This window comes from Geospiza fortis, unplaced genomic scaffold (assembly GCF_000277835.1).
Source record: "Geospiza fortis unplaced genomic scaffold, GeoFor_1.0 scaffold41, whole genome shotgun sequence".
In the NCBI taxonomy this organism is placed as follows: Eukaryota; Metazoa; Chordata; class Aves; order Passeriformes; family Thraupidae; genus Geospiza; species Geospiza fortis.
This window is the reverse complement of record NW_005054299.1, coordinates 2,998,756-3,017,400: the sequence shown is the minus strand read 5'-3', so window position 1 is coordinate 3,017,400 and position 18,645 is coordinate 2,998,756. Positions and strand designations below refer to the sequence as shown.

Here is an 18,645-nt window from a genome sequence, read left to right as displayed (position 1 = left end):
CAGACTCTGTTGTCATGTGGCTGATTCCCCAGGGTTTGCCTGTGAGCAAGGAAGGCTTTATGCTGCCTCTTGAGTGGAAAGGGGAACTCTGAAGTGAAAATATGCCAGGGAGCTACTGCATTGCTACTGAGGTCAGATGTTCCTGCCCTCCTCATGCAGGAGCTCTGTCTTACACAGGGATAGGCAGCAGAATTCCTATGGCCACGTTCTCTTCTCCCAGCCAAAATCAAGGTTTCCTTAGTTTTTACCTAGCAACAGAACTATTCTTTTTTGTCTTTATTATAATTATTTGAAGAAAGAAATAATACTTTTCTGACACAAACCTCTTGGGAATTACATCAACCATATGAAATATAAATACGTTTTCTCTCCGGTTGTATAAATAATGGATTAGGTTTTCACTGGAGAAGCTGAGAGTAGGATTTAAGGACAACTTGTGTAACTCTCAAAGTAGGCTGTGGTGTACAGCAGCAGACTGTTATAAAACACGACACAGTAGGAAATGTGATTAATGTGTGACGGAAACCCCTTGGTAGATCGGGTCACTAAAGTATGTACCCTACCCGTGGTTTGTGTTATGCTCAGTGAGCATCTGGACAGAAATGAACTGCTACCTGGTGGAGTGCTATTTTATCCAGTAATGTGTGGTTGAATCATACAATTATCACACAATACCTTTTCTGTGTTTATGGAAGAAAAGCAATTTGGCAGTTTTTGGGATAAAAAACAAGAATTTGAGCATAAAAGTGAACTACCATCCTTCCTTCAAGGAAGACATAAGTCTGATTTAGGGAGAGCACCCAGAGCTGAATGTGAACTTGGTGTCCTCATACCAATTAGCAGCAGATGAGAAGCATGCTGCAGAGCAGCAGCCTCTGTAAGAGCTCTGGGACGCTCACAGAGTGCCTGCTTGTGTTATGGGGCCAGCCAAGCAAAACTGCCTGCTTGGCATGTGCTCCACTGGGCTGGTGTTTTGTCACCATTGCAAGACATTTCTTTTGTAGAGAAGTAAATAAAACGTGACTGCCAAATCCCCTAGCATGAGTTTTCTAAATCTGGTGTATCCAGACCCTTGATTCTGAATTGCATTAAGACCTCCCAGGAATTATAACCTGGAACAATTCAAGCTTCTGTTGATGCATAAACAGGCATGTTTATGAAAACAGAGTAGCTTGGATCTGTTTGTCCCTTTTTGATTGGTGATGAGCTAATTTTATTTTAAAACTTTACTCCTTGGTGCACGAAGGGACAGAGTGAACTCAGTGGAGCTGAAATTTCCTGAATTATAATTTTAACCCTGACTGGTTTAAGGAAGCCTATTGGGTTGGTCTAAAGTTGCTGTGACTTTTTCCCGGTTTTCTGAGTCAAGCTTTCTTTCATATATTAGTGCAAGGAACATTTACAAGATTGTAGGACTCTGCAACCTGTAATTGGTATTTTCTATGATTTTGTTCCTTTTTTTTCTTCTTTTTTTTGACAAGGTTTATGAGCCAAGATTTAGGGAAAATTTAAATATCAACTTTCTTTTCTCTGACTGAATTCTATCAATATTGCATTTGTTGTTTACAGAAGTGCAGTCTGAAAACTCATTTCAGAGAGAATTATCTAGGAGCAAAATATATTCCCACTGTCATTTAATTTTATGGTAATGAATCATAAAATGGCCTGGGTTGGAAGGGATCTTAAAAGATCATCTAGTTCTTACTTCCCTGCCATGGGCAAGGACACCTTACACTAGACCACATTGCTCAGAGCTCCATCCAACCTGGCCTTGAACACTTCCAGAGACAGGGCATCCACAGCTTCTCTGAGCAATCCATTCCAAGTTAAGTGAGGAACAGTTTTGTCTTGAGTATTCTGAAAGGAAAAAGTAGTTTTAGCAACAGAGCTTTGGTGTAGCTTACCTACACAAGAGCAGAACCAGAAATTAAGATAATAGGTTTCATAAAGAAAATCTACATTTTAAACCTTCATGCTCAGAATCTTTAAATACAAATGCTATTTAAATACAATAGCTAAGGCATTCATTAAATGCGCTCTATATTGCAGGAATTTTGTCAGGTTGTGAAAAAAATGTTAAGCTACTTTAAAAATAAAATTTGTTGGATTGTTTCCAGAAAAATGGATTTTCTTTGGGGGATTTCTGTGCCTATGATGTTTTTCTGATGAAAAATTTAAGACACTAAGACAGATTTCTCAACTACATACCAAACCACTTTGCTTTTTATTTGCAAGTTATTTTTCTAACAAGAAGGTAATGTTAAAAGAAGCTTTTGTCTGATTTCTAAAGATAAGCCTTTTTATGTCAAGTTTTCCCTTTTGCCTCCTTTGAAGGGTGTGTTGTTCTGCTAAAAAGTGAAATAATGTCAGAAATTCTGGGGTGCTACTGCTACCGCTACCGCTCCCTCAAAACATGACTGTTCCTTCAGAGGAGAAAAATGTTTGAATTAAAACTCAGGACTTGAGCTTGTGAAACATTTTTGTAGGGTTCTGCCTGTGTGACCTTTTCCAAATCATTAAATACTGATCCTGGGAGATGTACTGAGGGCATTCCACAGGTGCTGGGCCCTGTGCTCTTTGTATTTCACTTTCTCTGTTCTGAGTGGACCAGCAGCAATCGAGCCATCACAGGAATTTGGGCTGTTCTTTTACCCAAGTCTGTGAAGACCAAATGATTTCCGCTTTCAAATGGACAGAGCCATTAGCTGTATCTCTAAACGTTGTTTGAAGGAACCAAAGCCTTTAATAATGAAGAATCTAGGCAGTCCCATTTATGGTAGAAATCCCTGTTTTGCTCATCCAAGTGGTTTGGGCTTTTTTAAAGCTGCTTCACTTTGAAGCTAGGCCCATGTGAAGAAAAATTGTGTTGCTTACAGGTACTGTGTTGTGTTTACACCTGTGTAATTTACAGGTGCTGCAGCAGACACTGGCAGTCTAAGGCATAGATCTATCAATTGCCATTAACTGCATGTAGTAGATGATAAGAGAGTAGCTCAGAGAGGATTGTACGACCTACATTTTCATTTAATTTCTCTCAATGTTTGCTGTGTCATATGGTTAACCTGGTTAGCCTGTTTTTAACTGTTCTGTTCCCACAGTTCTTTTAAAACTTATTATGCATTATATGTAACCTATTAAACATCTCAAGTTGTTTGTAATTTAGGCTTTGGAAACATCTCCCCACGCACACAAGGTGGAAAGATATTCTGTATCATCTATGCCTTACTGGGAATTCCTCTGTTTGGTTTTCTGTTGGCTGGTGTTGGAGATCAACTAGGGACAATCTTTGGAAAAGGAATTGCCAAAGTAGAAGATACCTTTGTTGTGAGTATGCTGACTGCCTCATTTTGTTCTTTTGCTGCTTGTTCTGAATCTCACAAGTGAAATGAAAAGCCCTGAAAAACAGGGTATAGCTCACTGTTGCAATCAGATGTACAGGAATAGGTAGGAAGGATTTGACACAGTCTGAACTTGCTAATGAACACCTCTGAGAATTGGGTGAAGACATATTCCCTACTATTGTTATGGCTGGGAAGAGGAACAATTCCCAAATAATTTTGGTTTTGCTCTTTCCTTGTTACTCATAAGCCTGCTGTGGTGCTTACCCTTAAAAGTTTTTATCTAGATTGTGATAAGAAATGTATTCACCGAGATTTTTAAAGCAATGAATGCTTAGTAACCAACTTTTTAGCTGTTTGCATCAGCACTGCAAGTGTTAGGACTGGTTTTCCACACCAAGCCCTACCCTTGCAAGCAGAACACCTTTTCTTTATGGAAAAGGTCTGACATGGCTTTGTTTTTGATGCAAAGCAAACTGGGCCTGTGCTAAGTAGTCTTATGTAACAGGCAAACACAAGTTTGAAAGCTTTTTAAGAAAAGGCATTTTTGGCTTTGAAACGTCAGTTCGTGTCCAGACAAGGTACTGGTGAATAACACAGATTTCCATTGAGATTTGTCTGAAAAAGGCAAGAACATTCCATAGGAACATTTTATAATTTCTGGGTTTTCATAGCTGATTTTTTTTTTTCTTAAAGGTATGGAAGTTCTGAGATCAATTTGTGCCTCTCTTTTGCTTGTAGAGATAATGTGTTTCCTTTTTTTTAATTCTGTGTGTATCCCTACAAGAAGAATGCCCCAAGATAAAAAGCAGTATCATCCCCTCTTTTGACAATATATGAGTGAAAACATTGATCTTGATGTTGCAGTCTGGAACACTCTCTAATTCTGTTTATTAGCTTGCCTAAAGAACTGGGAGATGCTGATGGGTCAGAGCAGGTGTAACAGCTTGTGCTATTTTGCCATAGCACAAGCTATTACTCTGTTTTGGGTTACAAAACTTGACCTTGGTCATGCTGACTGTAAACACAGCTCCCACTGAAACTTAAAACAAGAAAACATCCATTGTGAACAACATGATTTCATTTTCAGTCGATTTCTGTGGAAGTTTCTTGTATAATCCCTTCTTTTAGGTTGAACTGACATGCATTGGATGGATGAAAAATGTCAAACTGGCTGGGCACACAAAATGGAATTTTGCAGGGGTCTGTTCTAGCTGTAGTGCAGTTTAGAAAAATGTTGATAGCATACACTACAGCTAAATGATATGGTTCATTAAATCTGCAGATGGTCTCAAGCTGGGGAGACAACTGAAACTTGAAGGACCAAAATGATCTTAAAATTTTTGAAAAGCAGTCTGACTAGATAGGATTAAATTTAAGCAGGACTAATTCAAAGTAATCTATGAAGGAATAATAAAATATGCAGCTGCATGTCAGGAAACAGCTGTCTAGGTGCAATTTTATGGAAATGTTCTGTGGACTGTAGAAGTTAACATGCTAGCATGGGTTAATGTCATACTGCCATGGAAAATAGGCAAAGCATAAGAAAGGCTCATTCCATTCAATTTTGTGCTATTTTTTTGATATCTGCTTTTGAGTACAGCACTTAATGAAACATGGGGTAGTTTTCTGCTGCCAAGGGATTGCAAGAAAAATAGGAAAGGGAGGAAAAGGAAATAAATAAATTTGGTTTAAAGAACATGTAACTGAAAGAGAACACATGTGAAATTCTGCTGGAAAGAAAAAATTAACAATTTCTGTATTTGTCTTGGATAGGACCATAAACAGTATACCTAAACAGAAGGAGTTGAGATGTAGGTTAAGAATTAGGAAAATTATCAGATTACAAGAGTATGATCACAGGTTGCCTGGCCAGCGGCTTAGGCAGGTTTATTTTGTCCTTGGACAGGTTTGGCTCTCTTACATCCCTTCCTGCTTTGTAGGATATGGTTTAGCTGATGATTTGATTGCAGAGAACGGTATGATTAAAATTCACCTTATTTAGTTGATTATTTGTGTATGTACAAAATGAGAGAAATTGCAGGTGCATGCACTACTTGTAACTCACTCAAATATCTAGACAGCCCTCAAAACTTATGCATCATCAGCTGTTGGTGTTTCTGAATGCTACCCGTGAAGAGTCCAGCCCTGCTCTGCATTTACTGCTGGCAAATGTTTCCTAGGATAGTCATGCTTGCTTTGAAACCCTTTTCAGAATAAAATCCTGCTTGAGTTTTCCTGTTTATTTGAGAATTATAATAAGGTCCTCTAGAGCTATGTAGTGCACACTGTGGGGTGATAGGTGCTGATGTGCATGGGTGCAGTTTTATTATCAATGAGTTTCCTCTCTTTCCCCTTTCCTTTCCAGAAATGGAATGTGAGTCAGACAAAGATTCGCATCATTTCAACAATAATATTCATTCTGTTTGGCTGCGTGCTGTTTGTTGCCCTTCCTGCAGTTATATTCAAGCACATAGAAGGCTGGAACACCTTAGATGCAATTTACTTTGTGGTCATCACTTTAACTACCATTGGATTTGGTGACTATGTTGCAGGTAAGATGTTTTTCATAACTCTTTGTCTTATAATGTTTTGCATAGTGATATTTATTCTGCATTTTTTTTCTTAGTTTTGGGACAGATGTAACTCTCTTGTGGTAACCCTCTCCCAGTTTTATCCTTCTTCATTCATGTGATGGGCCCTGTCCTCGTTTTGGTTGATGTGACAGCGTAGAGACAGGAGGTGGGACAGTGAAATTTATGGTGCATTTCTCTGCCTACTGTTTTTTTCTCTTCCTATCCTATTAAAAATTAAGTAGACTATCATTCAGGTAAGGGTTTTGTTTTATTTTTCTTACAGGTTACAAAGTGCAAGCACTAACAGAGCATTTTAATCTGAATACATTTTTCAGCTGGACTTGTTTGAAATGCCTCACCCTGTGAAGTGATATGTTTTGTGTGCATCCCTTACTTTCTAAATATTCCAGAGCTCTCTTTCTGCCGTTGAAATGTCTGTATTCTGTAGGATCTGCTGCATCCTACTCTGTAACTCTTTGTCAGTACACATTTGCCCAAGTGTTTTTTGTAATCTCAGGAGGAGTTTTAGCACAACCCGTAGATAACCTGTCCAATTCTTATGGTTCCATTAAGCTGAATTAGCTGTAAATAACTTTGATATACTAAGCCAAAAAAAAGTCTGGGCCAGTTCTCTGTGTTAACTTTTTTCTTGAAAAGATGTCAGAGGTGTACGTTCACCTCTTAGATTTGTGTAAGTATATGTTGTTTGTGCTGAGAAAGCACATTGATCCAAGTCAGTGATGTGTAGAGGTGATGATGAGAAACTCAGAGCTTTGTGCTCCAAACCTGAGACTTGCTTTCCTTGGCCTCATCTGATGCTTCTGCTGATACAGAACCCTCATTTCTGTCATGAAATGCCTTTCCCCCGCCTCTGAACTCAGTGCAAGGCAGAGGTGGCTCACAAGGCCTTTTGTGCTGGTCTGCTCTCAGTGAGAGACTCTACTGGAGGGAATTGTTTTTGGTAGACACTCCCAGGCTCTGGGCTCCTCCTGTGTCTTGTGTGAGCCTGTGGCTGTTGTGTGAGTCCAAGTGTGCCAAGCTGAGGTTGGGTAACTCCTCTTGTAGATGTGCCTGAAGTTTTGCCATGATGGCCGAAAAGGGTCTTGTCACTGGCAGAGGTTTTTCAGGTTGGTGAGGTCCAACAAGGACCTCTAAAGTGTTGGAACTGCTTGACATATTTATAAAATGTGGGAAAAATGGGGGTAAAATTAGTTTTTGTTGAAGATACTAAGCTACTCAGGCAGCCTTCATTTTTAGACTCCTTGCAAACTTGCCAAAGATTCTTGTAAATTATAGAACTGAACTGTAAAATAGCAAATCAAATTTCTTTTGACTTTTACATAGTTATTTGTGATGTTTCCAAATGTCTTTGTATGTGTCTTGACTTCTGCCTTCCATTTTCTTTCCTGTATTCTTTTTCTTATTTTCATTTTGTCTTCAGAACTTGTGATTCTGGTCAGATAACAACTAGCATGAAATGAAATAAAACATTTATGCTGTTTCTAAGTCAAGAATTGGGTGTTTTAGACTTTCATTCCTAAAGGGTATGTGTATGACAGGGAATAAAAATGATAGCGTATAAAGGCCTGGTTATATTTTCTGTAAAGCATTATGTGAAATGGCCCACTTGGCTCTAACTAGAACACTGAGTACATTCATCATTACTCCCATTATAAATTTCCATAGACTTTTCTATTTGTAAACCATTTGATATCATAATTTTTTTCCTACATTGTCTGCTTTTTAATTCTACCAGGAAATACTTTCTCTTTCTACAGAATGTTCTTGAATTATATTGTTCTATAGCTGATGGCCTTTTATGGTTCACTTGAAAGATGTTCTTTATTTAATTTCAAATCCTACTGTGCTCATTATTTCAAAGCATTAGAAGTGTTGTCTAGTTTCTTTGAGCAACAGGCATAAGACTTGTATTTGAACTGCAATATGTTATTGACTTGAAGGGGCGATGAGATTTGTACTTGCAGAGACAATGCTCAAGTGAGCAGGGTTAAATGGCTGTCTCCATCCCAGCTGGGAGGTTAACATTCCCATGGGACTATATTCTGACAGGGATGAAGTCAATAATATCTTTGGGTGAACTAAAATACTCTGGTTTTGGCTGATGACTTGATGGATTTTTCAAAAATTTGTTTTCTTTGCGGTACATTATTGGCCAGTTAAATAAAAAATTTGAAAAATAGGTTAAGTATTAATTGATTGAGCTTTGCATTGTGGAAGTTTTTAATCATTGGTGTGTATATAAGTAAAAATTATTTGAAGGAAACTGATATTGCAAGCCTCAATAGAGCTGATAGAATTTGTCCTAAAAGCTAGGCTTCCTTATTAATTTTGAGAAAGTTGCAGAATTTTTTGCACCCCAACAAATTAGTATCTTTTCTTTGTGATTTTTTGGTTTGTTTGTTTCTCTTTGAGGTAAGTCATAACAACAGAGTGGACACTAAGGGCTGCTGATATTTTTTGTGGTAGGCTTTGTCTGGAGAACTCTCCTTGAAGTTTAGGAAAACTGGGTGTCACAAACAAGGGAGAAACATGAAGAGTTAAGGCCTGTAATTCTGTATAAGGCTGTAAAAGACATGGTCATGATAGAATATTGTGGTTCTAGAGCATGCTTGTCTTGGTTCTGGTTTGCCATGGTGAGGCAAAAACCAGAAGACAGAATGATGCTTCAGTCTGTTTGGTGCCTAGATGCAGAATCTTTTACATTTTGAAAAACTCCTCACACTGGCATTAATTTATTCATTTTTCTGACTTTTTTTCCTTAAACAATACTTACAGTGAAAATTACCTTCTTCCACTTAGCATTATAGTCAAGCATAAAGCAAAAAGGTGGGCAGTGATGGTCCAATTTGCAATTATATCAGAGTGTACTTCTTGCAATAAAAGTCAAATTGATAATTCATTTAGCACTCTGGGGGCCCACATGATAATCCATATATGTGTGCCAGTTTTGGTCCATAAAGTTCCCTCAAAACCCTCAATTTCCTATATATTTGAAAACTTTCAAATCTTTTTTTCTGGGAACTGCCATCTCAGAGAAAAAAAACGTAATTTTACAAGCCCCACGTAGTCCCATGGTTGTGTTAACATTTGTGTCGGTGTGTGGGGGAAAATTTCCAAAATACCCATCATTTTTCACTTACATGAAACTTTCTTCTTTCTGGTGCCACTGCAAGTAAAAGCTGTAAAAAAGCCCTGAAGACCTTTCAGGAGGTAAAGAACAGAGTGTTACTCAACAGCTGTACCAAGAGCGAACCAAGAGCTGAACACAGGATTCCGGAATGTAATGTTATCATTGACTTTAGTACAGGCTGTCATATTAGAAATTCTTTTAGTTCTCCAGGATTTTCTTTAGAACTTTCTTTTTGTCCTGCAGACCATGTACTCTATTTGCAGAAACCAGAATGAGGAAACATTCCCTTTGTTAGTCAGAGTCGAAGGAGTTATTGGAGCCTGTGGAAACTTCAGCTGGGGTTTCCATCGGCAAGAAAGGCCTTAAGGAAAACATAATAGACTGATCACTCATGGTACATGCAAGGAAGGAAAAGATGAAAAGCCCTTGCAATTCATGTTCAAGAAAATACATGAACAATATTCCAAAAAAATTGACTGCTTCTCTGTCTTATGAAATTACTTGATTTTTCACATTTTTAGAATGGTTTCATTTTTTTGGAGGGAGAGAAACACTTTTTTTTTATTTGAAGAAAGATTATTGTAGCTTTTTGCAAAAATAAGAAGAAAAACTGTACTACAGCCTGCACTGCCCCATGAATATCAGGACATAGTCAAACATCCCTTTTCTGGTTTTCAAGAGAAAACATTTACTTTAACATGACAGAAGAAAACCCAACCAAAACTATTAATATCTTGTGAAAGAGAAAAAGAAATATTCTCATGTTCAATGTGTCATGATTTCAGTACAATGAAATATATTTCTGGGTACTAAGGTTTGCACTGAGGCACATGAATATATCTGTATAATTGGCAATATATTGTTCACATGCACAGATAAATTCTTTAACTTGCAGTGCAGTTTGGAAAGTATATTCAAATATTTCTAATGGCATTAATCTAACAGGTTTCAAATCTAAATTAGGTGACATGTCCAAAACTTGACTAAATTAAGTAGAAGGCAAAAATATAAATAACATCTGAGTAGTCTGTTTCACAGTGGAGCATAATGATGATATAAGATTGTCTCAACTGGTTCAGTGAAACAGATCACAGAATTCTGAAAATGTTACTTTAAAAATGTATTCCAACTCTTGTTACTTTTGTGAGAGTTTGGGTTTTTTTGGCTTGGTTTATTTTCCATGTTTAAACCCTGATTTTTAACTTACTGATTTTTCACTGTTTCATTCTGTAATCAGCTCTGCTGTATTGCCACTGTGATACACATACCTGGCTCTGCACTGTGTTGCTTGGCCTGAGACCCAGTTTGGAGAGAAATGAGATATTTCAGTCTCATTTAATGTCACTGAACTGGGGCACTTGACCCGGTGGTCATAGCAGCCCAGTTGATCTGCTGGCACTGTGTGATACCACGCGCCAGCAGGGAGGAATTGCTGCCATGCTGAGCCATGGGTGTGCCCAGCATCCTGGAGGAGAGCTCTGTGCCCTCCCACAGACTCTGAGTCCCTTTTTGGCGTTTGAAGGAGCTCTTTGCCCCCTCGGGGCTCGGTGTCCATAATAGGGGCTCTCTGCTGTGAGCTGTGCTTTAAGCTGAAGATGGAGCACTGACTTCTTGATGTCTGTGCAGGACAGCATGTGAGGAATGTTTAGAGCTGTGCTTTATTTTCTGAAGTAGCTCTCCATTTTCCACTGAGTGGCATCAAGTGGCTTCTCTGGCCCACTTACATTCCATCTCTGTCAGTGCAATACTGTCTTGGCCCCAGCCTTCTGCATTTCCACATTGCCACACGAGCTAGTCTTTCTCTGTCCCCCCCGCCTTTTTTTTTCAGTCCTCAGAGGTAATTCCTTTCAAGCTGCAGGGCTGAACGTCCATGTGTCTTTGGAGTGGGACAAATTGCATTTCTGGATTAAACATGTTTGTCACAACAGGGATGGTGGACAGCTACTTGTTATTCTGCAATTAAAACTGGATTATATAATTTTTCTATATCCAGAGTAATTTTTACTGCAGATGAAATATTATGGACATATCCTTGTTTGCAGTGCCAACATTTGAATAACCCAGAAATTTTTGCTGGTATGGTAAGATACTCAATATTGACAGCACTTTCTATTCTCTCCTTCTAATTTTGAAGTAAAAATGCAAAGCCAACCAACTTTATAGAAATAATTACATGTTTCTATTTTAAGCCAGTTACTGTAGAGAGAATGGGAAAAATGAGTGGCAACAATGAAGACAATTATTTACTTTCAAAGGGCTTGTTTTACATAAATAAATAAGTAAAAAATATATACTTCTAACCCTGATCCAGATATATATATACTTCTAACCTGAGAACCAGAATCTGTCCTAAAGCATGCCTGAGATATTCACTAATGCCTTTCTTCACTGAAACAGAGTTATTGACCTTAGTAAGGAATATGTTTGGGTCATAGAACAACTTATGTTTTCCAAAGTGGTGAAAATCCCAAATAAAATTTATTTGGCAGATGTGAGAATGATGGCAGCAGCAATACAGTAGCCTGTGATTCTGATGGATGGGAAAACTGTTTTTCTCATAGTCTTCAAGCAACTTCAGATCAAATCTTTACCAGAAAACATCTTGGCAATATGCTGTGGGTGCTCTTGGTAACAGATTATGGCAATGAGACTGCTACATTTCTTCTTCATTGTGGTTTGAACCCATTTTGGGTAGAGGCTAAAGAAAGCTGGGAAAAGATTTGTCCCTCAGCCCACAAAACTGGGTTTGCCAAATAAGCAACAAACTTCATGTTCTGCCTTCTCAGCATTTTGCTTCCTAGAGGGCTCCATGAACCTTGCTTTGCAAAAGAAATATGATAGTCTATCATGTTGATACTTTTTATGATGTTGCCCATAAAATCATTAGATTATCTCATATACTTCAGTAAAAGTACATTTAGCTATGCATACTCATACCCAAATGCATTCATATCCATTTAAGTGAATTTGGTAGTTAATGAATTCTTGTAGTTTAAATTCAGAACAGTTGAGTTGTGATCACATTTCTCTATGAAATCCTGTTTAATGACATTCCCAGGTAACTTCATTATGGCAGTTTGAGCATCACAAGAGAGTTATGTCAGGACAAACATCCTCAGGTATGTCTGCCTCTCTCCCTTAAGATTTGATTAAATTGCAAAATCATCCAAGGAGTCCTTGAAATTCAGATGCTCAACAGCTGATAAAGGTTCTAGCTCCAAAGCCTTATCCTAGAGTATTTCTTTGGATACCTGTGGTCCCTTCAGCTTCAGAAGAGCTGAGCTTCTTTGGGCATAGCTAGATGGAGCCCTCTCCTGGCCAGACAGCACAGAAAACTTGGCTGAACATGAATTTGTCCTAACTCTTGCCCCAGTGATTAACTTTGCTGTAAATAAATAATTACAAACTGTGAAGAAGTGCTTCCTGCAGACTGGCAGAGTTAGCTTCCAGTTTCAGTTTAGAAAAATAATATGCCAAAAATTAAAAACCAGCCATAGGGATGCTTTCTATGATACTTTCTTGTGCATTGTATGAACTGCTGAAGAAGAGGATGAACCACCAAGAGTGGCCCATTACTATAGCGAAGAGAGTGGCAATCAACCATTTTTTTGAATTACAACGAATTTTGGGCGAATCATCTCTAAAATACTCTTTTACTAGATTGACATGAGATGGATGTTGCTAACAAACGGTTTGGTATTTTGTTTGTCTTGTGCTGTGACAAACTCAGCCCCTTTGATGGCTGGATGTCTTCTGTTCTAAACAGAGCCCTCTCTCCTACCTCTGCTTGGGACTACAAAGGCATCCAAGACTATCCACTTTCACAATGTGGATTCATCTCTTGGATAGCTGATCAAACCATTGCAGCTCAATGCTTTTTAAATTTTTTTTATGAAAAGGTGAAATTGACATGAAAATGAAATTTCTGTCTGGGAGGGGTTCCATACAAAGCTAGCCATCTAAAATTCTTTGTTATTTGCATGTAATCTCAGTCATAATAAAGCTAAATAAAAACATTATTCTCTATGAGAGTCAATCTCAGTACCACAACAAGGTGCTTGATATTTTGGGGGCAATTTTCCTTTGATTTGCTTCAGTATAGGCTGCAGATACATAAAACAAAGTACTCTGTACCTGTACAGGCTACTTTAATGTGCCTGAGAAGGTTTTACTGCAGAGTCTCTTCAATTATGGGCAGATACACACATCAAACTTCTTGCAGCAGCCCAAACTAGAAGTCTGGTTTTATTTGTTGTAACACAGCTGAATTACAAGTTTATGGCTTCTGTTTTATTGCATGGCAAGATGTGCAATGTGAGTAATTCGGTGTTGTCAGGAGCTCTGGATGAACATAACTTATTTTTGTGTGGAAATAGGACATCTGTTCCTTATAGCTGTATTATACCTGAAAGCTCTATTACAGACACCTCTGAAATTTATAGTTTTTTATACTTTACCACTGAAAAGAAGTGACTGGTGGTTATGGCAGTGGGATTCAAAAAACTTGCCTTCAGCACACTTCTTTTATCCACCTTTTTTGGGGGGTGGCGGTGGGGTCTGATCAGTTCAGCTCAAGTCCCTGCACTCTGGTTTCCTTCTGCAGAATGGACAAGATAATGTTTGCCTACCCACCAGGGACACTTGTTAATGCAGGTGCTGCTCTTTCTTTACTGAGGCTAAAGGTTTTATATAAGTATTGAGATGTTTTAAAGTTCTTGCAAAAACAGATTTCTCAGGATATGAACACATTACATTCTTTGGGTCAATACTTAAAACTGGCACAGCATCATTTTTTGGAGCAGGTGGCAAGTCATTTCACTCAAGCTGTCTTCAGTGATCTCTATTTTCAATGATAGGGTATCAGAAGTTGAATCAGTTTGTGTTCATTCAATAGTTACTATGAATTATTAACAACCTTTGTCTAAAATTTGCAAACTCCAGATTTTACTGTTAAGAGTGAACTAATTTATATAATTTGTTCAAATTTTATCAAATATTTTGCATGGGTAAAAATATAGAAGATGTAAGAAACTTCTTTTTCTAGGAAAATTAATTTAAAAACATCTTTTCATCTATAGCTATTAAGCGTGAATTAATTTTTACTGTATTGTTTTTCAGGGGGATCAGACATTGAATACCTAGATTTTTACAAACCAGTGGTGTGGTTCTGGATCCTTGTTGGGCTGGCTTACTTTGCAGCTGTCCTCAGCATGATTGGAGACTGGCTGAGGGTCATATCAAAAAAGACAAAGGAAGAGGTAAGCATATTTGGAAAAGGGAAGAAATATTCCTTTTTAAAAACTTTGAATAGAAGCCAGGTGAGCTTATAGTTGCTTTTGCTCTTAGGGTGCATAGGTCAAAGCTGTTTGTGTATGAACTGTAATGCTGCAGCTCAAACTGCAGGAAACTAGGTAGCAGTCAATTTAAACAGAGTGTTTTATTTTCATATGTCTGCATAGAAAATGAGATTAAATGTATTATTAAATTACGTGTATATGAATATTTGCACTTGATTTATGGGGAAAAAATCCTAAACTACTGTTCTAGGTAGTAGAATGTAGGCCTTAACTTTTCAGGTAAAAATAATTCTGTTTTGTTTCTGTAAGTGATGCAGGTATGTAAAGAAAAGTACTTAAGTAGTTATATTTGAGATACCATGCTCTATAGTGGTAAGAAAATAAATTTTTCATATCATGCAAGGTATTGGAATGAATTGTTTAACTATCCCTGGATGTATTTTACCATAATATCTTCCACATAATTATTCAATATTTGTAGTCAAGTATATTACTTTCAATTGAAATATTTTTTCACTTGTAAATTTCACTTGTTTTCTCTTGTTTTCAATTGTATTTATAATCCCAGTGATACAACATTTTACCTTAAGTTTCGTCATTTAAGAAAATATCCTGGTTTTGAAAATGTTTGAGTGTAAATAAAATTTCCTTCAATCGTAGCGTGCATAGTTCAGGTTTTACTGGAAGTCTGAGAAATTAATTTTGTTTGAAGTAACATATTATTTCCCTCTAATTTAGCTTGAGTTCTCTTGCACGCTTCAGTTGATTTATGCTACTCAAACATAAAAACTCTAATTTGGTTTTGATGGAATGAATATGTTGGCTCCTGTGCAGTGGCCTACTACTTACATTGTTTTGAATAGTTTTCCTAGCTGCAGGGCATGGCATCAGTGCCTGGATGTATTCCTGGCAATCCTGGAGTTCCCAAAGCCTTTGCTCTGAAGGGTGGCTTACCCCCACGTGCTTTCAGTGGCTGCAGTCCCTCAGGGTGCCTGCCACCTTCTGAGCAGGAGCAGGGGTGCTGCTGGCAGCAGGCAGGAGGATGGGAGCTGGCATCTTGGGCAGGATTAAGCTGACTTTGTAAGGAATGTGGGGTGGGAAGCCCTTTTCCATTGCCCTTGCTGTGCTCGTGGTTAGAGACAGCGCCGTGACAGGTCTGCTCTAAGTGCACTCTTAGCAGGCAATTCATAACCACTTAGCCCTGATGCAAAGGACAATATTTATTCAAACAGTTTCAGTTCAAGAGTGCCATCTTTTGCCACATGCTGCACATTTGAAAGGGTATTTATGACTTCCCTTCCACAATGAGCTTTACTGGTGCTCTCCACAGATAGGGAGCAGCAGGTATCATCTGAGTGTTCTCAACAGCTGACAGGATCACAGTTCTGTTTTCTAGAAAAGCACTGAGGCTGCCTTTAACAGCCAGCCTTACATGGCTGACTCTGGCTGCAGGGAACCAGTGCATCCCCTCAAATGCCAGAAACTTGCATGGTTGTATTTGGTTATTTTGAAATTCAGAATTAGGTTGGTCTCACCCACTTTCCCCTCTGCAATAGGAAGAAGCAGGAGAACACTGGCACAGGCCCCCCAGGGAAGAGGTCACAGCACCAAGCCTGCCAGAGTTCACAAAGCATTTGGACAATGCTCTCAGGCACACCTTGGAATCTTTGTGCAGGACCAAGAGTTGGATTTCAGTTATCCTTGTGGGTCCCTTTGAACTCAGGATATTGCATGATTCTAAGAGTGTTGTTTCCTCTGGGAAGTCTCCTGGTGTCTAACTCTTTTCAGCTTGGGGCATTTCCTAAGTTGTCTTTAGTTTCCCTGGGTTACTTGTGCCTGGATATTTTGGAAAAAATATGATGTGACTGAGGCACTATGACTTCAGACTATGCAAAATTATTCTCCAGGCTTGTTTTTGCTGTATTTTCTCAGACACTGTTGACACATTTTAGTTCTTCACACTACTTGCTAGAATTAATCTGATCTTTAACCTCAGTTTTCTCATATTCTTTTCTGTTATCCAGAGAGCATCTTATCCAGAGATCTTAGTATCTTGACTATATAGTTGACTATATAACACAAGGAGGTTTTAATCTTATAATGATATTAATATATTAAGAATGTTTGAAATTTGTAGCTCTTTGTGAAGCTATTTCAATATAGACTAATTCTGGAAGGGATTTAAAGACACATAAATTGAAGAAACCCAAGAATACCTTTAACACATCAAAAGCATTCCTATTTTTATCAGGGAAGACTCTTTGCCAGGTTATGCAGTGCAGTGCTGAGCTTTCTTTTCTCAGGCACTGGGAATGTGTAACCTAGTCCATCTTTTCATTCTTTCTCACCTTTATAGCCTAAACAAGCATATTCATTTTGTCTACAGCAAGGAAAGCTTCATTCTTCAGATATATCAGAGTTCTCTTGGCTGGAGCAGGTATTGGGAATTCTGCTGTATACAAGTCTCATGTGTGTTAGGTTAGATTAAAGACAGACATAACATAATTGGTGCCATTTGTTCAATTAATCATATCTCTGATGGTCAGAAATCTCCCTCCCTACTTCTGAAGCCATTGCCCAGGCGTGTGTGAGAATTCATAGCAGGAATAAAATGCTTTAGCAGTTTAAAATTCAATAGTTTTAACAATGGCAGATACCAGAGAGAATTGAATTATGATGTACCTTGTGTAGTAGTTAGAAAATACAAAAAAATATTCCATCTTCTATCCTGATGATGCTTTGTAGGAAGAAAGTAATATAAATATATTGCATTTTGTTATAAGATTATTTTGCTGTAAGCATTTTACAAATATGCACTTTTCTACAGGTTTCATTTTATGATAAAACCTGCTTAGCCCATTCTTGCTATCTTCCTGGGAAAATCTAAGTGAAGATGCTGAAGGAGTTTAGTGGAAATGCAGTTATCAACTCTCTTCTGTGCCAGCAGAAGTCAGATGAGACTGAATGTCTTTTCTTTTTTCCAGTTAAACCTAAATTTACAGTGGGCTGTTCCAGCTTCTATGGATGCAGATTATACCAGAGGAACCTCTCTAGAGTTCCAATATCCATGTGTGCAATGAAAAAACCTAGTTCAAAGTATGGAGTGTATTTTTTAACTGTCAGTCCTTGGGGAAATAGCGCCTTATACCTAAAAGTAGCCTTTGAAGTGGGAAATAATGCTATATATTAAAACCTTTTGAGATAGAGAGTCCATGAAAAAATCTACAGAACTGTGATCAGTGCACTCTGAAAGCTGAAGCAGTTTAATATATTTCCTAGGAAATAGGATGCTGAAAACTTTCCTGAAAATTACGGGGATTGTTATGGGTATAAACAAATAAACCAGGTGTTGTATAGGACTTATATCCTGCCTTCCTAGAACACAGTAACATGTTTCAGATACAGGAAGGAGCAGGTCATTCAGTAGTGATCAATTGTGCTGGTTTCAGCAGTCTAAGTAGCAAAATCTAGAGAATGTTACCTGAGTCCAGAGTGAGACAGAGAGGTTGCAAGTGTTGTTCTTTACTTCCCCCCAACAACCAAAACTTGATATCATCAGAGGTATATTTCTTTTCGTAGGCAGACCTAATCTCTTTTTTGCCTTTTCCTTTAGTCTAAAGTAAAAAGTATCAATAAATACCAGCGTATTTAGGGCATGACAGGAAGTCCTCCTTATTCCAGAGAGGAACCATGCTGTTAATGGGTATCACCTAAAATCTGTAGTTCTAGTCATACATTTTAATGTAGTGGTGTTGTTATTAGAAGCAGTTTACATAAGACTTTGAGGTTGACTGTTTCAACAAAATAAAACATCTATATTCTTTTCAGTACACTATCAGGAAAGTTTGCCACATGCAAGTGGATCTGAGACAAAAAAAAATCTGATCAGAAATGCACTAATGCACAGAACTGCTATATTTTGTTATTAAAATCCAGATAACCAGTATGTCAGTCAGTTGCTCTGGTGGCTTTTGTCTCCTGAAATACTCTGGAGAACTTTGAATGCATCAAATGGGGAGGGAAGTGAAAGACAAGTAGAGACAGAAGTGGGAGTTTTAGAAGGATAGATCTGGAAGCAGCTCATACAGTAAGATAGATGAAATGTCAGAAAGTCACTGGAACATGCTGTGAGCTGTATTCTTAAGTAGGCGATCTGTCTCTGAAGTTCAGCCTCAGCTATACTAGCTTGCCTTAAACTCCCTCCTCTTCATTATTCTCTACACTCTGATTACTCAGAGCACTTTTAAAATCTTCTGATTTTAGTCTCTTCAAAAGGTAAATTT

The 18,645-nt window shown here is 38.0% G+C and overlaps 1 protein-coding gene across 1 annotated transcript in view; it reads left to right on the top strand.

The window, feature by feature from the left end:
* The window catches only part of KCNK2 (potassium two pore domain channel subfamily K member 2), a 130,092-nt gene that overhangs the window by 99,280 nt on the left and 12,167 nt on the right, over positions 1-18,645 (top strand). Inside the window, exons 6-8 of the mRNA XM_031060589.1 lie at positions 3,164-3,324; positions 5,707-5,893; positions 14,184-14,323. Of these exons, the coding sequence (XP_030916449.1) occupies positions 3,164-3,324; positions 5,707-5,893; positions 14,184-14,323 (488 nt within the window). The remainder of the gene's footprint in view (positions 1-3,163; positions 3,325-5,706; positions 5,894-14,183; positions 14,324-18,645) is intronic.